Genomic DNA, 24,208 nt, shown 5'->3' on the forward strand with positions numbered 1-24,208 from the left:
AACAGAGCCAGTACTTTCCTGGATTTCAGCTGTGTCTGATTTTTCCCCTTTCCTTGCCGAGAGGATGGAAACTGCTAGCTTTAGCGCTCACATCCTCACACACAGTGTCCCACACAATCTTGACTCTAAACATTCTTTACCCATTGAAAAGTGAAGCCTGATATTTAGAAAATTTGGGGGAGTTTCTAAAACTTTTTTAAAAGGATTCCTTTTTGATGTTTTAGGATTTGTTTTTAAAATGCTCATGCAGTAAGAGTTCAAACTCATGGGCACATATGCATAACAACTGTATGGAAAGAGTACCCCTGCACACGGAAGTTAATGGAAAAGTGTGTCTGTAGGTTTCTGTGGAAATCATCTACAAAGGACACTTTGAACAATCACCAGGTGGGGAAGAGGGTTTGCTTTTAAACCAAATGTATACCTTAAATCAGATCATAGCAAAGGGAATCTGACAGCCACATGGAGAACACAGTAGCTGCTTACCTTCAGATTCTAAAATTTCTTGTAGCACCAGGAATGAAGCAGACTGCCTGGGTGGTTCCTTTGGGTCTTCAGTCTCCTGGAGCATCTTGTAAACCTCAGACTCCTTGTCTATGACAAGGTTACTGGAGGGCTGGTTGTGGTGCTCCAAACTGGGGAGAATATTAAAAAAAATATTTGATAAATGACCTATAATTAAAACAATCCACTGCCACAATCTGCGAACCAACACCCCCATGTGCAAACATACAGCATAAAACAGTAGCGATGAAGGCTATGTTTGCACAAGTAAAGTGCAGTCCTAGCGAGATGAACACCATGGCTTCCCAGTGGAACACACACTATTTTTAGAGGATTTCCACTGTTTGAAACACACACACCCTTCTCAAGTATACTTTGCAATTCAGTGTAAGAACTTTAAAAAGGTACTTTGCAGGAAATAACAGGCCCAGCTCCTGTTGTTTAAGAAGGGCGATCTGGCTTGGTTCTTAGCACAACTAGAGCTAGAGACAGGGAGTGTTTAGTGCAGGCAATGGGGAGCAAATGGGGCTTAGTAATGAAAGCTGAGTTTCAACTTCAGCTACAAAGGGGTGACTCTCTGCTTGTTCCTGCTCTAGGCCAAGGCCCTGGCATGCAGGGGGACCAATGCTGCAATTCAGCAAAGCACTTAAATATGTGCTTAACTTGAACAGGGAATTTGTATTCCATTCCTAATATTACATACACATATCAATATTGATTAGCTTCTATTAATAACGCTCTTATTAAAAAACCTTTTGCATTACAGAGAGACCTGGTCCTGCACTCTTACTCCTAAGAGTGACAGCTGCAGATTCAAGCTCAAAGGGCTTTTTAAAGAATCGGTACCAATATTTCCATTCTACAGTTAGGGTAACTGAGGCACAGAGCACTTCAGCAATTTGCCTAAGCTCACAAAGCAGGTCAGTGGCAGAGTCAGGAATAACGTTCCACCTCCTGACCCCCAAGCTGCTGCTCTAAGCACTGGATCTCCATTGCCTACCAAGACCTCTGTGTTGCCTTTTGTGGTGTGTGAGTGATTAGCAATCTCAGTTTAATAGTTTTGGTTTTGAAGTGTAAATGTCACACCTCAGACTATAAATCATCTCTCTGTGGATGCATTCGTGCTAGTTGAAGCCTCCTAAATGAATACAGCTAGAAACATTACCCAAGTCGGATTGGGGCAAATGTCTTCTTTAAAAAATGGGACATTGAGGAATGACCTACTAGGTTATCTGCCAGCTAGGTTAAATGAGATGCAATAAGCAGATGTAAGTGGTTTGCGAGGTTCAGCCTACAAGAACTCCGCTGCCACACACAGGAAGTACAGACACTTGTACACAAGCATCCTGAAAAGTGAGACGAACTTGGTGAGAGAAATCTTTCTGATGATGAAGCAACTGCATATTTTCCATGCCAATGCATCATCAAGTTATCTGGGGGTTAGCCCTGCACAATCAACACTTCAAGCGCCACAGAGTAAATTGATGGCAAACGTCATAATGCACTTTTTCATGAAATAATCTCAGAAAATGTTCCCATCTATGGTAAAATATTCTGGAGTGAAAGCGGTGTACTCTTTTGAGCAATACACACATACGTTCAAGCTTCCAGAATATGAATCTCAATGACCTGAAACAGGATCAAGTTCCCATGTCTATTATATAGGAAATTCCCTGGATTATCCTAAATTAATCCATGCCCCCCATTACATTCTTATACCCTGGTGTTCTCCCACCACCTTTTCTACTCTCAAAATAATGGGCTGAAGCCCACTGTTAGTTTTTCAACCACAATACTAAGGATATTTAATCCATGTACACTGAAAAGCAAATGCTTAAAATTGTCTTACGGAGCATTATAAACAGACACACAACATTTCAAACAAACAAGTATTGTGACAATGTGCGTAATGTACACGTCAGACCTTCCACGTTTTTAGCACTCAGGGATATATTTTTTAGAAAATGAGACTGTGAAGACAGACCAAAAAAAATAAAAAATAAAAAAATCCTTCATTAAATTGTGCAATAGCTCATGTCTTGGCGAAGGGGCACATACTAATGCTATCAATACAAAGTGATAGAACTGGCTTAAAAGTAAGAGTCTGTGGGGACAGATATTTGGCAGAAGATAACTCTGACATCGTTCAGTGGAGTTAATCATTCCAAAAGGAGAGCAGAGGAACCTTGCTAATTCATAGTAGTGACCAGGAGACCCACTGTTGAATTACTGAGTTTTGAAAATTAGCAAGATACCAACCAGCCACAGTAATAAAACCCACACAGAGACAGCCTCACTCAGTGTATTTTGGCAAGCGTAATTTCACTTTTATTTTACTGTGGTACATTCTGGGAGGGAGGGATAGCTCAGTGGTTTGAGCATTGGCCTGCCAAACCCAGGGTTGTGAGCTCAATCCTTGAGGGGCCATTTAGGGATCTGGGGCAAAAATTGGGGATTGGCCCTGCTTTGAGTAGGAGGTTGGACTAGATGACCTCCTGAGGTTCCTTCCAACCCTGATATTCAATGATGTTGTAAAGGTAACAAAGGTCTTCGAGACTGGGCAGTAGGGAATTCTAATGCACAGGCACTGAACTTTTGCTTAGAAGTGGGTGGAGATCCACTTGGGTTCTTCTGTCAGCATTATCAGGGTCTGGATTAGCAATGAGAAGTAGTGATGTTTTACTGTTCCTGAGGTAAAGCGTATCAATTACAGGTTGTAACACCAAAATCTTTGCTCCTTGTAGTTCACGAACTGCACTGCGATCTGGGATTTCCTGGCTGTTCTATTGCAAAACTTAGCCACGTGGATCTCTGCAGTGACTGTTGGGTGAAAATTCAGATCCTCCTGCTCCAAAAGTACATGGTCCTTAACACTTGGCTAAAAGGACTGTTAGCAGTATAGGAGCTATGACAAAGTTCTGCAATTCTAATTTTGTCCAGCAAAGGAGGATGGGACTCATACATAGTAGCCAGTTCATAGCACTGTAAACTGAAATAGACACAAACTAACTGTAATAATCTAAGAATGTAGCGCTGCAGCTGATTTCCTAACCAGCTCCTGTGAAAGGAATTGGCCTCTCGGCTATTCTGCAAAGATGCTTTAAGTGGCTTAAGCTTTGCTTTTCTCTGCCCACTTTGATTTTAATATCATCTGAAAACCAAGTGTGCTGAATGTTGTTTAAACAACTGGAGGGTTGGCCCTTGAGACAATCACTAATATCATGGCGACTGTGATTTCAGATAACTCAGTACAGATTCTGAACTGCTGCGCTGGTGCCAGTTAGCATCAGGGAATCACAGCGCTAAACTGCCTACCATCAGTACAGGCTAATAGAACAGAGAACTATTTATATTGCTTTTCATCTGTAGACCGCAAAGCGCTCTACAAAGGAGGTAAGCGTCATTACCCTTACAGATGGAGAAACTGAGGCACAGGGCGGTGAAGGGACTTGTTGAAAGTCACCCAGCAATCCAATGGCTCAACTGGGAACAGAACCCAGGTCTCCTCAATGCAATGCTGTCTACTAAGCCACCGTGCCTCCAGATTAGTAGGTGCCACCTGCCTGGGAAGTGAACACTGGGGAGGAGGAGCCTGTTCTTGCCAGAAATTGGACTAACTCAGGCTACATACCGTGATCCTTCAGTACACACATACACTCACCAGTGCTATGTGAAATGAAAGCTGACAGGATATTTACCAGCTGGACAGATGGCAGTGCCTTCCAGTCACTACCGAATTAGGGATTTGGGAACGAAATGTTACCAGTCTGGTGCTTTAAATAGCAACCCCACTCACCCTTCCACTGAACAAGTCAAGTCAATACAAGACCATTTTTCAAGTATTCAAATCTTGTACATTTCACCATTCTCTCTCTCTCTCTCTCTCTCTGTGTGTGGGTAGCAGCAGAGGAGAGTGGCAGACTGATTTGGTACATTTCAGTGCTTTGCATTGTGCACAGCAAAGAAATACAATGCAGAGAAAGTGTCTGTGATGAGAACATCATGCACTAAGTTTTCATTCACAAAGGTGACACACAAAACCTCAGATTCTTGGTGACAGGTGGACACTGTGAGCAATGGACAAGTAACAAGTCATTTGTGGAGATGAAGCCGTGGATGCACATGTGCGTTGAGTAAGCCACGCACGCAGCAGGCAAGGTTACCTGGGAAAAGCAGGGCTAACGGAAGAGATCTGCCCTTGTAAAGTATCCAGGATGTTTCTCTGGGAATAGAGCTGCAAGGGGGAATTAAATTGCACGTGCACCACTTTGAGTCCTGGCACCTCCACTTCCACAGGGCTGTTGGGGCAGATCTGAGCGGCTTGCTTTAGCTGTTCGGGCCCAACTCTCACTTGGCTTGGGATGGAGGAGGTGCTGTGCCTCCTTTGCAATGGAGGCAAGGAGGTATGCGGCTGGAGAGGATTATAGACTGTTGCAAAAGGTGCCTGGAACCCAGGAGGCAATAAACGGCTAGAGGCAGGAAAAGGTTACAGGGAGGTTGGGGTTTTTTTTTGTTTGTTTTTTTTTAAGGTTGCAGAGTTGAGAGGAAAACACAGAGGGGGGAAAAAAGAAAGGAAGGAAGGAAGAAAGAAGTTAATGGAGGACTAAACCAAATTCCCAAGCAATTCTGAAATGAGTACTTCAAATCAGGTGTTCCTTTCACTAGAAGGATCCACCATATACAGATCAGCTCTATGGTAAAGCTTCTGGCTAATGCTGTTTTTCCGGCTGAGCGCAAAGGGTATGTCTACACTGCAGTCAGGAGGTGTGACTGAGCGCATGGAGGCATGCCTGAGCTAGTTTTAATCTAGTTAGAAGGGGTATGCCTACATGAACTGCAGTCACACCTCCAGACTGCAATCCAGACCACTCAAAGTGTACAGTGTAGCAGGAGGAACTAGATGCTAATTCCCTCCCCTCACCCACCACCTGTCACCATAAGGCAGTTCTTTTGTAAAGATCTGAAAACCAAATATAGTGGTTACAGTTTCTCTGGCCAGACTCTGCATCACTCACACCAGTGTAAGTCTAGAGGAAACAAGCTAGGCTGGACAATTTCAATTACGTTCCTCTGGAATAACACTGGCACACGGATCCGGCCTCTTGAGTTCAGAGAAAGATGCTCTGGATGGGTGCTTGAGGCTGTACATTATAGATCACGTGGTGTTAGACAAACATGGTTCCAGCCCCACTTCGAAGTCTGAATCATTGAAAAACAAGCCGCAGAGCATAAGTCACTATTGTCTGGGGTTTGGACAGGCGAAGGCCTGATTAAAGCAGCCTTGCAGTAGCTGTTAATTCAATTCTGAAGGGACACCTGTTTGGTAAACAAAATCCTGCAAGGCTTTAGCAGCTATTTACAATCTCTGCCCACCATCTGCCACCTGCCCTCTTTCCACGGAGGGAGGGAGGGGGGAGTGACAGCCCCATGGGGCTCACTGACACGAGCCTCCTCTCAGGAGGGAAACGGAAGGCAAAAATAACCCTTGGGGGCAGGGAAGCCAAACATTGTCCTGCTGTTATCAGCACTTATGGAGCTGTGTTTTCAGACTGGTATTAAAAGGTCTCAATTACTGCAGGCACAAACAACTGTGACCACAATTGAAGTTCCCTGAACATCTCCCTTTTGACTGCACCTGCAAGTCAGGGATTTAGAGGACTAGCACCTAAAGCACAGGCATAAAACTGCAACTTTGAAAGCAGAGGCCAGTATCTTCAGATTGTGATGGCCTCTGTTCTGTGTTTGTGCAGCACCTAGCACCACAGTGTCCTGGTCCACGACTAGTGCTCCTAAGCACTACGGTAATACAAATAACACCAAAGTGCTCTGACTTATTATCATCATTATCTCCATTTTACAGATGTGGAAACTGGAACATCGGGAGGTTAAGTCAGTGACTTGCTCAAGGTCACAGAGGAAGCCAGTGTCAGAGCCAAGAACAGAGCCCACCAGGTTCCTGGCTTCCAGCCCTGTGCTCACATCATCAGACATACTCAGGTTTGTTTCTAGCACTTCAGACTAGAAGCAGGCTAGTTTTTTTGGTGAAGTGTGAGTTACTTGGCAAGGGTCAGATGGAAACACAAACCCAACCCATGGCTGTTCTGCGGGGACTGCTGTCGAGGTAGGGTACATTTTCAGACTTGCAATCTCAACCGTGTAACAGGTTGAGCAGAAGAGAAACAACTGCCCAGAGCTCTCTACAATTCTTTAAAATCCAAAGAAAAGGGCAGTTTAATAAAAACTCCAAGCCTTGACATTGTCCCTGTAAGATTTCAAAGCTCTCTCTGAAAAGGGACTGCTCTTTCCTCCGTACCACACTGTACCCTTCCTGCACTACTTGCAAAGCCAGAAGAAAACACTAATTGTACAAAGTGCTGATAATAAAGCATTGAGCACCTGTTTCGGTCAGAGGGTGATTTTAAGGGCTGGTATGTCATGCTGAACGCACGCTGAAACTGCGCTGGTCTCTAGCAAACAAAAACACACAATTGTTAATTTCACCCTTGCACCTTGCAGAACATTCCCTGCCCCCCACAAGCCATGCCCCCGGACCACATCCCATCTCACACCTGCTAGTTGCACTCCTTCCACAAGCCTGAAAGAGAATTGTCCCATGTTAAAGAATGGATACGCTCGCAATGAGTTTATGACAAAGCTCACTCCACGACAACAGACATCCCACCAAGGAGGGGGCAGGGAGAGAGAAGTGGGGAACTACTTACGGCTTGCTGGGGTCCTGGGCATCACCAGATGACTTAGACTCCACAGCACTGTTGAAGGTCTGGATGTTTTCTGAGGAGTACAGGCCTGCGGGGCTGTTGTACTGGGCAGTGATCACTTTGGGGGCAGTGCTGGAAGCGGTGGCAGCAGTGAATGGCATAGCACTCCGGTTGTGTGCGCTTCCTATGTGCCTTATTTCCTGCATGCAAGGGAGCAAAGGCAATGTCAGAAGTGTCTGACATGCAGGCGGGGAAGTGCCAGGGCAGCCCGATGAACATGCAGCACAAGGGCAGCTCTGCAGAACCAGAGAAGCACTCTCCCCAAATCCACCCAGCTGCGACCCTATAATGGGACAGAGCTCTCAGCAGACTGAGGATCTTCACGCTATGAACATCCCTATCCCCAGCTGCTCGCGCTGCATGACAGCGAAAGAGTCCATAAAGCAGACATTAGGTTTCAGACACAACAGATCACTGGAAAGACGCGGCTGGGGCACACCTATCAGAGCTATTGTCTCGAGCTGTCAGCAGACTTCACTGGATCCACTGCATTCATTCTCAAGCTTTTTTATTTTTTCATTAATGGAATGGTTTGGTTCTGGAGCACAAGTTGACACAACCGCTCTCTCACTGAGCCCTCTGTAAGCCAGCCCTGGGAGCAGGATTGTTCAGATTTATCATGCTGCTGGGCTTCCATTCAGATCAAATGTAGGCTGACATTTTCAAACGTGACTAGTGGATTGGGGGGTGGGTGGGTGTCCAACCTCACATACCTTCAAGAGGTCTGATTTTCAGAGGATGGGTGCTCAGCACTATCCAAAAGTCAGGCCTGGTTAAGGTATCTCAAGTTGGGCACGGAAAAATTGAGGAATTCAAAAAATGACTAGCCACTTCTTAAAATATCCCCTCGTATTCTCACTGACATAAGGAGGAGAAATGGAAAGGCAAAAAAATTCTTGCATGTGGTTCCCGAGTAACAAATACCCATATGTTAGTTATCAAGACAGTGGATTTCACCTTCTACAAGGCTGTGTCCCCCATTTAATTCAGTCAGTCTTCCAATCTGAGCCTCCAATCAATTTGATCAAAAACTCCAGAACCAAAATTCCTTAGTATTTATTTAATCAAAATAAAGAATGGAAGGTTTTTGTTTTTTTAACTATTCCACTGTCATCTTGCCTTTCAATAGCACTTTTCATCCAAAGCACTTAATGCTGGGTAAGTCTGAACCTCATCTACAGGCCCAGCAATGCGGAGTACAGAGGTAAGTGACAGGACAAGACCACAAAGCTAACTGGTGCCAGGCCTGCCCATTCCCAGGCCCTCTGGACTAGCCATTAGTTTATGCTGCCTCAGGCAGATATTACCTGACAGTTAGAATCACTGGCTATAGAAAGTTGCTATTTAATAAGAAAGGGACAAAATTCTGAAGAAGAGACATGCTCAAGGAAGATTCTTCTGAAGAAGAGACTGCTGCAGCTACAAATGGAATTATTCACATATTGCTCTTGACACAAACACTGTTAAATGCTACGCAAGCTGGGACATGACGCCAGCTGGGCATATGAACATTAAGGCCTTGTCTACACTACGAAGTTTTGTTGGCAAAAGCTGCCTTTTGCTGACAAAACAGGGGAGGTGTACATGCTGCAAACCTACTTTTGGCGGCAAAATTCTGCTGTTTTGCCGACAAAATAAAACCACCCGAACGAGAGGCATAGAGCTTTTTGTGGCAAACTTTAAGCATCATAGCGTCAGTGTAGACGCTGCTGTTTGTTTTGTCGACATGACGGGCTTCCACCAGTATCCCACAATGCCCGTCATGACTGCTCTGCTCACTGTTTTGATCTCTGCTGCCCTGCAGTCATGCACCCCTCCCCTTACAAAGCTCTGGGCAGTGTCTGACAGCATCTGACAGCCAGCTGCTGTTATGCTCCGGGAACAAAGAGCAAATCATTAACATGGAATGTTCCTGTTCTGCCCTGCGCTAGGATACAGTGGCAGGCAGACTGCTGTTGCGGGGAGTGTGTATGTGGGGGCATGGGGGACGGGACGGGGACGGGGGACGACAACTGCTATGTTGCTTTGACATTCTTCAGCACGGAGAGCTCACAGAGCTGCTGAGGATGTCACTCCCGGCAGCTGAGGCGGCTGTGGGAGAACTCGGAGAGAATCACAGAACCATAGGCAGGGCAGGCGGGCTGCTTCAGGAGTGACTGCTGTGCCGAGCAGAGCCAGGGCGGGGCGGGGGCCGGTGTCCCCCTCCCTGCCTCAGGATAGGTCGGTCAACCTACTGTCTCCCCCACCCCAGACACACAACTCTCCTCTCCCTCCCTGCACACACTTCAGCTGAAAAGCGGCTGACAATCTAGTAGGATGCCCATGGAAGGATAGGACTGAGAAACCTGCATCATGTGACGCTGTACCTGCCCCATGAAGCACTGCAAAAACTCTTCCCAAAACACCCTGCAGCCAGTTGCACAGTGGGATAACTACCCACAGTACACTGCTCTGTGTTGATGCAAGAGCTGCTAGTGTGGATGTGCTCTGACGATACAAGGAGCTAGTGTGGACATGCAACAGCGGTTAAATTAAAGCAACATACCTTTTGCCGACAAAACTTTGTAGTGTAGACAAGGCCTAAAATGAATTACTTGTTTCTGTCAGGGCTTATCTAAATGAATACTCAGTTCACAGTATGCTGGGGTGTAAATCTACCCCGTTAGCCTGCTCAGCACTAAGGCTTGGTCAATGTGTAAAAGTTCTGTCTGCATATCTATGCTGGTCAGGGGTGTGAAAAAAAGACCCTGGACTGACCAAGAGACCCTGACAAATCCCTGGTCTAGAGAGTTATGTCAACAGAAGAGGGCTTGTCAATGTCATTCTGAGAGATGATGGTCCTACACTTGCAGAAAAACTCCTTGTCAGTGCAAGCAGGCTGTGTCTACACTAGCCGGCTATGCTGGCATATGCTCTGTCATGCAAACACAGCCTATGTGTCCACATGGACCCTGCTGCACACTCACAATTCCCCAGTGCACTTTGGCCTGCTCCTATTTCAAAGCAGAGCGGATCGAAGTGCACCAGGGAATGGTCAGTGTGGGACAGCAGGGCCCACATGGACAGTGCATGGCAACTAGTGCAAGAAGCGCTGGTTGAGACCAGCGCTCAGAAGGATAGCATCAGGCTTGAGCAAAATATGCAGTGGGTACAGCAGGAGCTCACTAGAGCTGGGAGAATAGTGGGACGAAGTTTTCACAAAAATCCTCCTTTTTCTGTTGAAATTTCAATGAAAACTGCAGTGGAAATGATGAATTTCAACCTGCTCTAGATCTTTCAAATTTGTGACGAACCCTGTTCTATTGTTAAGGGTCTCAGGCCCAAGTGACACAATAGTAACCAGAGGCCTCATCACCACCTTAGCTTCCTGGGTCTACAGTCCCCTGCCCCAGTTAACACAGAACTCCTTCTGTACATTTCAGAACCCTAAAGCAATGCTACCGGAGGTTCTGTTTGACCGTACAGAATAAACCACCCTTTGTTTCAAAAGGACAAACAAATTCCCCACAAAATGTTCATTTTAATGTTCGATAACATTTCTAGATTTCCTTAGCCAGCTGGCTGCTGTTTCCAAAATGACAGAGTCCACTGGAAATGCTCCCGTTCATGAGTTTCAAGTAATTAGAAACCAATGAGGTAGCTAGAGCCAGTCACGTGTGGGCTAGAAAGAGGGGCTTTCACATGTCATCTCCAATTGGAGTACCTGGGCATTAGCTTTCCCACACACTGATGAAAGACAGACCCATACAATAAGAAGTTAATGTCTCATTTACCCAGCAGCGTTCAAGCCTTTTGTTCAAGTCTTATTTGAAGCACAATGATGACACTGCTCTTCTGCCCATAAAGATAGTCTTTCCCATGGCAGAGACTGTGTATGATAGCAAGAAATGAGAGTGACCACTCTGTCAATTACCCAAGGGAAGAATCAATATTCTTACCCCAGGAAAGAATTGGCCCAATGCAATTATTAAAACCCCCATTAAGAGGATGCAAGTAGAAAACTGTCTCAGACATATGTATAATAATACTCCTAGGGGGATTCTGCAGGACTGTGCACCCGCAGAAAATGCCCCCCACAGCTTTCCTGTGTTTCCCTGCAGAAAACGGCATGAAAAAAAAAAGGGAAGCTGTACTGGGGGGGAAGGGGGAAGAAGGCCGGGGGGCGACCATAGGCGCAGTTTTTTGGGGGGGGATTGCTCCCTCCAAACAGAGGTGAGGCATGGGGGGCACACAGGGTTACATGCCACTGCCCCCCTCATTCTGCAAGCGCAGAGCTGCCCTGCTGAAGAAGGCTTCATCTGGCCTCCATTCACTCTGCAGCTGAACGCCACCTTCTGGGTCCTAGTGACAGTCGTGCTGTGCAACAGTGAGTGCCTGCAGTGGGGCTGGGGGAAATGAGGGAAGGGAGGGCGAGGGGGTGGAGGGGAATGTGGTGGGTGGGGAGGGGATAGAGAATGGAAGGGGATAGGGTAATCGGGAGTCCGGCATGCAGTGTCCCCTCAGCAGCAGCTGGGGCTCCCCCATTAAACAGGCCCATTGAACCCTCACCTTGACAAGCCCTACCTCCCTACACCTGTTCCCCTCTGATGAGCTCCCAACACCCAAACCCCCGCCCCACTGATCCCCAACCAGCTGCACCTGGACCCCCACCCCATCAGGCCCCACTCTCCCAGCACCCAGACCCTCCGACTATGTCCCCCACACCCAGCCCCCCCCGCCAAGCCCCATCTCCCCACACCCATCCCCCCCCGAGCCCCAACCACCTTCACCTGGATCCCCTGCAGAGTCCCATTGCCCCTGCACCCGGAACCCCCCAACGAGCCACTGTGCATCCAGATCCTCCACTGAGCCGCCCACACCCAGACTGCCCCACACAGAAACCTCTCACCCCATGCCTGGATCCCCCCACACTAAGCCCCTCCACACTTCGATCCTGCTGAGCTGAGCCTGCCCACCCACCCACACCTGGTGCACCTGGCACGGAGAGGCAGGGCCCCGGGGTGTTTCTGCAGCACGCCCAGGCCTTGCACTGTGTCAAGGGCAGGTGCAGCCTGACTGCCAAGCCCCTACACGGGGGGAGGTGGGGTCTGCAGGGTGATCTCCCACCTCAGTGCAGCCGGTGGCCTGTGCTCCCCACTGCCATGCTGGAGCCACATTTATTTACTGACAAATAAAATTAACAGAATTTTAAAATAGTGGACATAATTTTTAATTTTTTGGTGCAGAATTCCCTCAGGAGTAATAATAATTTGCTTAGTGAAAGCCAGAGTCTGATGTGTAGGCTTTATGCTCAAGAGAGTTACACGGCTAGCTCAAATGAGCTCGAGATTTAGGTTGTGTCAGATTCTGCAAGAAGAGAAACGTTTAAATTTTTAGCAAAAATTATGAAAAGTTAAGTTTTCTTTTTGTTTTTAATAGGGTTGTGTTTTGTTTTTCAATTAGTTATTCATTTCTCTGTACTGTGGATAGACCAAATACTGCAATGTTAGGATATAGACATTCAGGCCTATCTGTAAAGGCCTATACTCTAAGAATTTAGGTGTATTCTTATCACTTAGCTAATTATAGAGGTATAAAAGAAAGAATCAAAATCACTATCTGCCGGTGTAAGGTCCTTCTCTTACTGTGACAGTCTGAGGCCCTGTGCTTAGGCTAAGATCTTTGGCTAAGCAGCAGAGGCAGCCATAAGCTGGGAAGTGACCGGTCACATCCTCACATTCCAAACTAGTCACATTGAAATAAGGTGCTATTGGGCTGGTAGGAATACAATCCTGTCCTGATAATGCCTATCACCTCCAAAGAAAGGGAAGTGCCTAGAAGATGTAAAAGGAAGCTTAGTTTGATAGCATCCTGTCTGGCAAGAACTCGCTTATCAATAGCTGGGATGTGAAATCCTCATTTCTTTGTTGTTCTATTACTGTAGTCTCCATTTCCCTATTGTTTGTCTGCATAATCTCTGTCTGGTTCTGTGATTGTTTCTGTCTGCTGTATAATTAATTTTGCTGGGTGTAAACTAATTAAGGTGGTAGGATATAATTGGTTACATAATCATGTTACAATATGCTAGGATTGGTTAGTTAAATTTCAGGAAAATGATTGGTTAAGGTATAGCAAAGCAGAACTCAAGTTTTACTATATAGTCTGCAGTCAATCAGGAAGTGTGTGGGTGGGTGGGGGAATGGGAACAGGGAATGGGAGTGGGGAATTGGAATCATGTTTTGCTAAGGGAGGGAATGGGAACGGAATGGGGGTGGGGAAATTGGAATCATGTTTTGCTAAGGCGGGCGGAATGGGAACAGGGACACAGGTGTAAGGCTCTGTAGTGTCAGAGCTGGGAAGGGGGACACTAAGGAAGGAAACTGGAATCATGTTTGCTGGAAGTTCACCTCAGTAAACATCAAATTGTTTGCACCTTTGGACTTTGGCTATTGTTGCTTGCTCTCTGTTCATGCAAGAAGGACCAGGGAAGTGAGTAGGTGAAGGAATAAGCCCCCTAACATGCAGCACTGAAGATAAATGCACTGTGAACAAAAAGTGGAACCATCAAGTCTATTTTTCTTGTCCGAGCAGAGAGAGGGGGAAAAGAAAATGGCCTAAGAGGTGACTGCAGTAACACACAACCATGATGCAAGACTAAAGCTTTAAAAGTTGGGGCAGAGAAGGCAGATATATACAGGAAGAGTGGAAGGTCAGGACTTCATGGAGAAGGCAGGAGAGGGAGTCAAGGATGAGGCTGGAAGCTGCAGGGCAGTTGTTGACTACAGTGTGTGTGGGGGGGGGAGGGGTGGGTTTAGTTTGATACAGTGGCTGCACAGGACACACCAAACTGTACACAGATGGAAAGGACGGGGGACGGAGAAATATTTGAGAGGCATCAGCAAAGAGGTGGTGAGTAGTTGATGAGATCAACTATGGAAAATATATAGAAAGAGGAGAGCAGGGAAACTGAGTACAGCAGGAACGGCCCTAATAATTTTGCCGACCAGGGTGAGAAACATTTTCGGTGCTGTGCCCACTCCGAATTGGAATGGAAGGGGGGGAAAAGCTGAGCGGCACAGCAATTCTGCACCCCATGAAAGTTGGCACCTAGGACAACTGCCCTGCTTGCCCGCCTCCCTGGGAGTCACAGAGGGAGATGTGATTGCAGTACATTAGGGAGAAGCTTCAGTACTGCTCACTTGTTTTAGCCAGGCGTTCTGTTGCACTGTCCTATCTTGGTTTTTTGTTTTTAACTTCATCTGCAGAGGTAGAACTAGCACTTTCACGTAGTGAACTCAAAATATAGGCAAAAAGAAAAGGAGTACTTGTGGCACCTTAGAGACTAACCAATTTATTTGAGCATAAGTTTTCGTGAGCTACAGCTCACTTCATCGGATGCATACCGTGGAAACTGCAGAAGATGTTTGTTTTTATACACACAAATCATGAAAAAATGGGTGTTTATCACTACAAAAGGTTTTCTCTTCCCCCACCCCACTCTCCTCCTGGTAATAGCTTATGTAAAGTGATCACTCTCCTTACAATGTGTGATAATCAAGGTGGGTCATTTCCACCACAAATCCAGGTTTCCCCCCCCCACCCCAAACAAACCCACTCTCCTGTTGGTAATAGCTTATCTAAAGTGATCACTCTCCTTACAATGACAGGTTTCAGAGTTAGTCTGTATTCGCAAAAAGAAAATGCATCCGATGAAGTGAGCTGTAGCTCACGAAAGCATACGCTCATATAAATTGGTTAGTCTCTAAGGTGCCACAAGTACTCCTTTTCTTTCTCCTTACAATGTGTATGATAATCAAGGTGGGCTATTTCCAGCACAAATCCAGGGTTTAACAAGAACGTCTGAGGAAGGGGGTGTGTGTGTGTGTGTGTGTGTTAGAAAAACAAGGGGAAATAGGTTACCTTGCATAATGACTTAGTCACTCCCAGTCTCTATTCAAGCCTAAGTTAATTGTATCCAATTTGCAAATGAATTCCAATTCAGCAGTCTCTCGCTGGAGTCCGGATTTGAAGTTTTGCTGTTGTAATATTGCAACTTTCATGTCTGTAATCGCGTGACCAGAGAGATTGAAGTGTTCTCCGACTGGTTTATGAATATTATAATTCTTGACATCTGATTTGTGTCCATTTATTCTTTTACGTAGAGACTGTCCAGTTTGACCAATGTACATGGCAGAGGGGCATTACTGACACATGATGGCATATATCACATTGGTAGATGTGCAGGTGAACGAGCCTCTGATAGTGTGGCTGATGTTATTAGGCCCTGTGATGGTGTTCCCTGAATAGATACGTGGGCACAGTTGGCAACGGGCTTTGTTGCAAGGATAGGTTCCTGGGTTAGTGGTTCTGTTGTGTGGTATGTGGTTGCTGGTGAGTATTTGCTTCAGGTAGGGGGGCTGGCTGTAGGCAAGGACTGGCCTGTCTCCCAAGATTTGTGAGAGTGTTGGGTCATCCTTCAGGATAGGTTGTAGATCCTTAATAATGCGTTGGAGGGGTTTTAGTTGGGGGCTGAAGGTGACGGCTAGTGGCGTTCTGTTATTTTCTTTGTTAGGCCTGTCCTGTAGTAGGAAACGGCCCACCTTGATTATCATACACATTGTAAGGAGAGTGATCACTTTACATAAGCTATTACCAGCAGGAGAGTGGGGTGGGGGAAGAGAAAACCTTTTGTAGTGATAAACACCCATTTTTTCATGATTTGTGTGTATAAAAACAAACATCTTCTGTATTTTCCACAGTATGCATCTGATGAAGAGCTGTAGCTCATGAAAGCTCATGCTCATATAAATTGGTTAGTCTCTAAGGTGCCACAAGTACTCCTTTTCTTTTTGCGAATACAGACTAACACGGCTGCTACTCTGAAACCTGTCAAGATATAGGATATCAGTACCTCATTTGTCCTGGCAAAGGTGTTTGGCTCAGTTGCCAACTCTTGCAATATTTGGCATTTTTCTTAAAGCTCCAGCTCCTGTAGTCGTGTGATCACACAAGAATCACAGCTTTCATTTTAAAAAAAAAAAGTGAGTTTCTAGCCTTCATGGTTTCAGAGGAAAGTTTGAAAAGGTGGCTCCTAAAGGCTCAAACATACTATGACGAATAAAAAGAACCCAAAATATATTCCTTTTTGAGGGGGTGGTTCATGTTTTTTGAACACTTGGGGTTTGCAATACTTTAAAAGTTACTGAGTTTACAAGAGTGTTATAACAAGGTAGGGTGGGGAAGACAGCACTAAATAACTGGCTCTTGGGCATTATGTGTTTTAATACCAGTTCATTACACCAAGGAAAAGCAGATGGCAAAATAGAAGGAAATGCTCCGGTCCAGTCCAGGAAAGGAACTTCCCCAGCATGTTAGTTCTTTCTTGATTACATTTCCTTTCCCAGCATCTCGTTAACGAGAAACATGACTAATATCAGCTCTTTCCTGGGACACTTGTACTACCTGGAGGCAGATCCTGCAGCGTTCTGCTCCACCCATCCTGTGTGACCGCGTTGGCTCACTTTCCTGGCTACCATCTGGTGATCCCAGGAAGCAGTGGGTTTGGTGGTGTTTAGCTTTCTTGGCAGGTTTGCTTTGGAGGGTGACCAAACAGCAAACACTGAAGCCTCAGAGTGGGATTGTCAGAAGTACCTAAGGGCTTGTCTATACCGGGAAAACATTCCAGTGTAATCATACTAGTATAGGTAAACTGGTACAAACCCTCAGTGGACATTCTTATTGTGGAATAAGAGTGGCTTTTTTCCAGCATAGGACTGGTCTATAGCAGGAGTTACTCTGGAATAGCTATTGTGCTTTAAATTCACACGCTATATTAATCCAAATTAATTCTCAAGATTAGATAAACCCTTAGTTTGAACCCTTTCCCTATGTGATACAAGCTAACCTGAAACAGCCCCTCATCCCGGAGGAAAAGCATCCATAGGGGGAGTTATATCAGTATAACTAAAGCAGTTTACATTCACTCTTACTGATGGCAAAGAGTCCTGTGGCACCCTATAGACTAATGCATCCAAGGAAGTGGGTATTCACCCACGAAAGCTTATGCTCCAATACGTCTGTTAGTCTATAAGGTGCCACAGGACTCTTTGCCGCTTTTATAGGTCCAAACTAACACGGCTACCCCTCTGATACTTGACTCCTTACTGATAAAATTTACCACCCCATAGACAATCTTTCAGTGGCTTGGGAGCACAAATTCCACTGACTTTCAATGGAAGCTGTATCCTCAACTCCCTTAGGTGCTTCTGAAAAACCTCCCTTGATGAAAAGAAAAATAAAGCCCAAGTTTCTTCCAATTTGGAGAATGCAATGGAGGCCTGGACTGAGAGCCTGATCTGGAACCACAGCTTGTTATCAGCTGCTGTAAGGTGGCAGGCACAAATTGTCAGTTGATGAACAACAGCTATCAAGTACCTGAGTTTTAGCTGTACCTGGGGAAGGAATCTTCTTTTAAGGAGAAGGGTGCACAGAAGAAAGGAGAGAAACTGGTTTACATGCTTATGAGAAAGAAGAACTGACAGCACTTTCTACTGATAGGCTCTGTGTGGGCAAGGTGTCATGCAAACACTCGCACCCCTCCACCCCAAGACAACCCAAGCACACAGCTATACCAATCCGTTTCAGTCCTGACCACCAGCAGCACCCCCTACAAAATCCCACCCCTCCACATAGCTCTGCCAATGCACTCTGGCCTGGACAGGTAGCTCCCTTGCCCAGCTATTCCAGTCCTGTCCCCAGCCTAAAAAGAGTTCCTAAACTGCAGACAGACAATTATATCAAATTGGACATTCCTTCTCTGTGGAGTCAGGACTTGACCCCTAATCCAGCTCCAGAATCTACAGCCCTCTTACCACTTGGGCACAAAGAGAAAGTCTGTGGCGGTTAATGGTAGCAGCATAGCAGGGCCCTTACTGCCTCTGTGAGCCAGCACTACTAGAGGGCAGCATCCCCCCTTCACATCCCTACAAAGCCAGTCCACTGTACCAGCACATCACCCTGTTTTAACCATGCACTATGACCCTAACCTCTAACATGGCCTGCTATTTCATCCCTAGGTCTCGAGAGGATTCCTTCAATGCACCCCACACTCATAGAATATCAGGGTTGGAAGGGACCTCAGGAGGTCATCTAGTCCAACCCCCCTGCTCAAAGCAGGACCAATCCCCAACTAAACCATCCCAGCCAGGGCTTTGTCAAGCCTGACCTTAAAAACCTCTAAGGAAGGAGATTCCACCACCTCCCTAGGTAACGCATTCCAGTGCTTCACCACCCTCCTAGTGAAAAAGTTTTTCCTAATATCCAACCTAAACCTCCCCCACTGCAACTTGAGACCCTTACTCCTTGTTCTGTCATCTGCTACCACTGAGAACAGTCTAGATCCATCCTCTTTGGAACCCCCTTTCAGGTAGTTGAAAGCAGCTATCAAATCCCCTCTCATTCTTCTCTTCCTCAGACTAAACAATCCCAGTTCCCCCAGCTTCTCCTCATAAGTCATGTGCTCCAACCCCCTAATCATTTTTGTTGCCCTCTGCTGGACTCTTTCCAATTTGTCCACATCCTTCTTGTAGCGTGGGGCCCACAACTGGACACAGTACTCCAGATGAGGCCTCACCAATATCGAATAGAGGGGAATGATTATGTCCCTTGATCTGCTGGCAATGGCCCTACTTATACAGCCCAAAATGCCATTAGCTTTCTTGGCAATAAGGGCACACTGTTGACTCATATCCAGCTTCTCGTCCACTGTAACCCCTAGGTCCTTTTCTGCAGAACTGCTGCCTAGCCATTCAGTCCCTAGTCTGTAGCGGTGCATGGGATTCTTCCGTCCTAAGTGCAGGAGTCTGCACTTGTCTTTGTTGAACCTCATCAGATTTCTTTTGGCCCAATCCTCTAATTTGCCTAGGGCCCTCTTTATCCTATCCCTACCCTCCAGCGTATCCTACCACTCCTCCCAGTTTAGTGTTGTCTGCAAACTTGCTGAGGGTGCAGTCCACGCCATCCTCCAGATCATTAACGAAGATATTGAACAAAACCGGCCCCAAGACTGACCCTTGGGGCACTCTGCTTGATACCGGCTGCCAACTAGACATGGAGCCATTGATCACTACTCACTAAGCCCGACGATCTAGCCAGCTTTCTATCCACCTTATAGTCCATTCATCCAGCCCATACTTTAACTTGCTGGCGAGAATATTGTGGGAGACCATATCAAAAGCTTTGCTAAAGTCAAGGAACAACATGTCCACTGCTTTCCCTTCATCCACAGAGCCAGTTATCTCATCATAGCAGGCAATTAGATTAGTCAGGCATGACTTGCCCTTGGTGAATCCATGCTGACTGTTCCTGATCACTTTCCTCTCCTCTAAGTGCTTCAGGATTGATTCCTTGAGGACCTGCTCCATGATTTTTCCAGAGACTGAGGTGAGGCTGACTGGCCTGTAGTTCCCCAGAGGGAGGGATAGCTCAGTGGTTTGAGCATTGACCTGCTAAACCCAGGGTTGTGAGTTCAATCCTTGAGGGGCCCATTTAGGGATCAGGAGGCAAAAATTGGGGATTGGTTCTGCTTTGAGCAGGGGGTTGGACTAGATGACCTCCTGAGGTCCCTGCTAACCCTGATATTCTATGATTCTATGATCCCCCTTCTTCCCTTTTTTAAAGATGGGTACTACATTAGCCTTTTTCCAGTCATCCAGGACCTCCCCTGATCGCCATGAGTTTTCACAGATAATGGCCAATGGCTCTGCAATCACATCCGCCAACTCCTTTAGCACTCTCGGATGCAGCGCATCAGGCTCCATGGACTTGTGCTTGACCAGCTTTTCTAAATAGTCCCAAACCACTTCTTTCTCCACAGAGGGTTGGTCACCTCCTCCCCATGCTCGGCTGCTCAGTGCAGTAGTCTGGGAGCTGACCTTGTTTGTGAAGATAGAGGCAAAAAAAAGCATTGAGTACATTAGCTTTTTCCACATCCTCTGTCACTAGGTTGCCTCCCTCATTCAGTAAGGGGCCCACACTTTCCTTGACTTTCTTCTTGTTGCTAACATACCTGAAGAAACCCTTCTTGTTACTCTTAATATCACTTGCTAGCTGCAACTCCAAGTGTGATTTGGACTTCCTGATTTCACTCCTGCATCCCCAAGCAATATTTTTATACTCTTCCCTGGTCATTTGTTCAATCTTCCACTTCTTGTAAGCTTCTTTTTTGTGTTTAAGATCAGCAAGCATTTCACTGTTAAGCCAAGCTGGTTGCCTGCCATATTTACTCTTCTTTCTACACATCGGGATGGTTTGTCCCTGTAACCTCAATAAGGATTCTTTAAAATACAGCCAGCTCTCCTGGACTCCTTTCCCCCTCATGTTATTCTCCCAGGGGATCCTGCCCATCAGTTCCCTGAGGTTGTCAAAGTTTGCTTTTCTGAAGTCCAGGGTTCGTAGTCTGCTGCTCTGCTTTCTTCCCTGTGTCAGGATCCTGAACTTGACAATCTCATGGTCACTGCCTCTCAGGTTCCCATCCACTTTTGCTTCCCCTACTAATTCTTCCCGGTTTGTGAGCAGCACGTCAAGAAGAGCTCTGCCTCTAGTTGGTGCCTCCAGCACTTGCACCAGGAAATTGCACTGACCAGCTATTCTAGGTCCTGATCTTTCCTGAGCAGAGATCACCAATCACAATTCATGGTGCCAGATTTTATGACAATCTGCCTTGTGGAAAAAGTCTTTAAGCCCAGAACAGAAAGACAATCAGTGTTTCCTACTTTTGGCAGAAGGCAGCATGGCAGAGAAAACAGAGGGGGAAAACAAAGAGAGTTTCCTCCCACTCTACTCAGAGCTGAACAAAATCAAAGCGGCAGCTGCGAGCTCCCTCACAATCGCTGCTTGTCGCCACCAGTAGGCATGGTGCTGAGACAGCTGCTTCCCCTGAAGGGGGGCTCTTGCGTCAGTATGCCCCGAAGACAGCCACAGCCACTACTGGCTGTCACTGGCTGGGGAGATCAGGCACTTCCCATGATCTTTGCCAGAGATGTTGTGAAGGCCAAGACTATAACAGGGTTCAAAAAAGAACTAGATAAGTTCATGGAGGATAGGTCCATCAATGGCTATTAGCTAGGATGGGCAGGGATGGCGTCCCTAGTCTCTGTTTGCCAGAAGTTGGAATGGGTGACAGGGGATGGATCACTTGATGATTACCTGTTCTGTTCAATCCCTCTGGGGCACCTGGCATTGGCCATTGTCAGAAGACAGGATACTGGGCTAGGTGGAACTTTGGTCTGATCCAGAAGGGCCATTCTTATGCAACATCACAGTGAAGCCACTCAGACAGTGCTAAGTGCTCAGAGTGTGAGCCAGGCTGATCAGCTTGCTTCACTGGAGTCACACCAGGGAGGAATGTGGTCTGGTGCACATTAGTTATTCGTGAAAAACCAGAACTTTCCGTCCAATATCGGGTGATCCCAGCAAATCAAAAGGTCCCCCCTTATGCCCCGCACTCTTAACATGCTGGGAATGAATAGCCAACGCTATTCACGGGAGCTCCTGCATGATCCTAGGAAGAACTGGGCCTGCAACACATTCAAGTATATTAGAGTCTGACGGGGCCTTTTTGGTTTTGTAGCAGCGGTGAACAGCAGTGACCTCATCACCACAAGGAACAGGAAATTCTGAGGGGTTATGTCACACAGGGAAAATAAAGGGATCGAGGAGCAGGATTCTTCTTCCCTACAGTCAAAGCTTCCATTCTCCCCCCTTCTTCCATTCCTGCCTCGCCCCCACTCTCCTTTCCAAGTGAAGCCAAAAGCTGTACTAGGAGGGACAAGGTTCCTTGCTACCCCCCTCCTTCAGCAGCACTCAAAGAGATACCGCTGCCTCCCCTCTGTGCTCTTGGGGGGCAGGCGTGCTGCCCCATGCAAGGCAGTGCTACAGCAAGGAAGCTGCTGAAATCCCATTTCAGGTCTCACTGAAACCAAACTTCTCAGCTCAAACCCATCACTCCCAGCACACAATCACACACAGTGCTAGCTTTGCGCCTGTGCCTTTAAGAGCACAGTTTACAGAAGCATGTTTAAGCCAAAGATTTAGCAACTTCAAAAACAAAGGTACTGCAGCCAACTCTCTCATTGATCCCCAGTGCACCATCTGTCTGAGCTCCCATCTCTCTTGGGGATCCATGGAATGTGTCACGGCTATTGGGGATTAGAGTGTCTTCACATAACCTTACCCTTTTCTCATCCTTCCAAAAGCTTTTCTCATGTTTTGAAAGCAGAGTAGAAATTTGGAAGATTTTTTTGATGGGGGGAGGCAAGGGGACAAAGCAGTCTGACTAGCTTCCCACATCCTTTCTCTCTCTGACTTTCCTAAAGCATTCCATACCCATGTAGTAATGCCGCCTAAACAAAGAAAAACAGGAGGTCACCAAAAGCCAACAAAGTTCAGCCATCTCCAACTGGAGATGGTTACGTTATAGACTATTGCTTCACAGAGACTGCTAGTACACCCACGGCCTTATCAAAGGTCATATCAACAACACACCCACACTCTATACTTTGTGACTTCTAAATCTCCATGGAGACAAATATACAAAATGGAAACAATTACATCACCCCATAGGACGTGAGCAACGCTGCCTAAGGAAACCTTGGGAAAGTTGATACATGTGGCTGGCTGTTTCAGCCATCACCTGAATGTTGCTATTCACTCTCAGAAGTAACTAGAACATGTTTCTGCAGGTTATGTCTTATTTAAGACAAAGCAAAATTCACTGTTCCGTTGTTAAGTTTACACAATTTTTGGTTAAAGGAGCCTTAAACCTTAAATTAACCTTAAACCTGAATCTTCCACTTAGATTTTTTGGGGATGTTCTAATATTTCTGCCTCAAAGTAGGAAGAGAGGATCCTTTGAGAAATGGGCCAGATCACCTGGAAACTACTGCAGCTTAGAACACTCTTGAAGCTGCTCTCACAGCCCATTTTATCTGCTTATTATTATTTGAATACAGACATGCCTAAAAGCACAAACTGAGATCAGAGCCCCACTGTGCTGGCACTTCACATAGTAAGAGACAGACCCTGCCCCAAAGAGCTTGCACTCTAAATTGGCAAGACAGACAAAGGATGGGGGAAAGGAAGTGTTAGTCCCCATTGTATAGAGGCACAAAGCGACTACGTGACTTGCCCAAGGTCATCCATGGAGTCTGTGGCAGGGCCAGAAATTTAACCCAGATCTCCCCAGTTCTGACTCGGTACCTTAACCAGCAAGTCATCCTTCCTCTCCTATTGGGATCCCTATGAAACAGGGAAATGAAGCACAGAGGGCAGGTGGTTCTGGTGGTTTCATCCTTTCCACTGGAGGGGAAAAAGGGTAATTCCACTGGAAACAGATGTTGAATGTGACACCCTTGAGAAGCACAAGTGAAATAATTGAGCAAATACACCCGTTATTTCCATCCTCCAAAGTTAACAGTCACACCCAACACAGAACTACATCAGCTAGCTGACCCATCGCTACTGGAGGGTTACAGGCTTTTTTGGTAAAAGCTGGTTTTATCATCACTCTATGATGGGATACATATGCAACCACGGCTATAACTCTCTAGGACTAAACATCCCACAGTCTTAGCTATTCATTTGAATGATTGCTCTCTGTACATCCTAAGATGGACCTCTTGGAGACAATGAGAATCTTCTTCAAGGGGTTTTGGATCAGGCCCTAAATGAACCACATATAGTTGTGTATGTAATATGGGACCAAAACTGTTCATTCTGTATAAGGCCCCCACACTCATATACACAAGAACTATGCTTCTGGCAGAGTAAAAAGCCACCCCAAAACACATGCTATCTATTCTGCAAGTGAACAAATGAAAGTTCTATAACTATTGCTAGGAATAATTTACTCATTTTTAATTATGAGTAAGTTATAATGATTAATGACA

General features: G+C 46.2%; 1 protein-coding gene across 3 annotated transcripts in view; it reads right to left on the reverse strand.

Moving 5' to 3' along the window:
• Window positions 1–24,208, reverse strand: part of PDLIM1 (PDZ and LIM domain 1) — a 93,655-nt gene that overhangs the window by 6,164 nt on the left and 63,283 nt on the right. The window contains exons 1-4 of one of the 3 annotated variants that reach the window (XM_077822610.1): window positions 7,227–7,367; window positions 6,901–6,971; window positions 4,668–4,973; window positions 487–635 (exon numbers count right to left, since the gene is read on the reverse strand). In XM_077822610.1, the coding sequence (XP_077678736.1) occupies window positions 487–635; window positions 4,668–4,973; window positions 6,901–6,941 (496 nt within the window). In that variant the 5' untranslated portion in view covers window positions 6,942–6,971; window positions 7,227–7,367. Of the gene's footprint in view, window positions 1–486; window positions 636–4,667; window positions 4,974–6,900; window positions 6,972–7,226; window positions 7,424–24,208 lie in introns of those variants that run through there. The other 2 variants (XM_077822612.1, XM_077822609.1) reach the window with 2 other exon arrangements.

The sequence above is a fragment of the Eretmochelys imbricata genome, chromosome 7 (assembly GCF_965152235.1).
Source record: "Eretmochelys imbricata isolate rEreImb1 chromosome 7, rEreImb1.hap1, whole genome shotgun sequence".
Classification (NCBI taxonomy): Eukaryota; Metazoa; Chordata; order Testudines; family Cheloniidae; genus Eretmochelys; species Eretmochelys imbricata.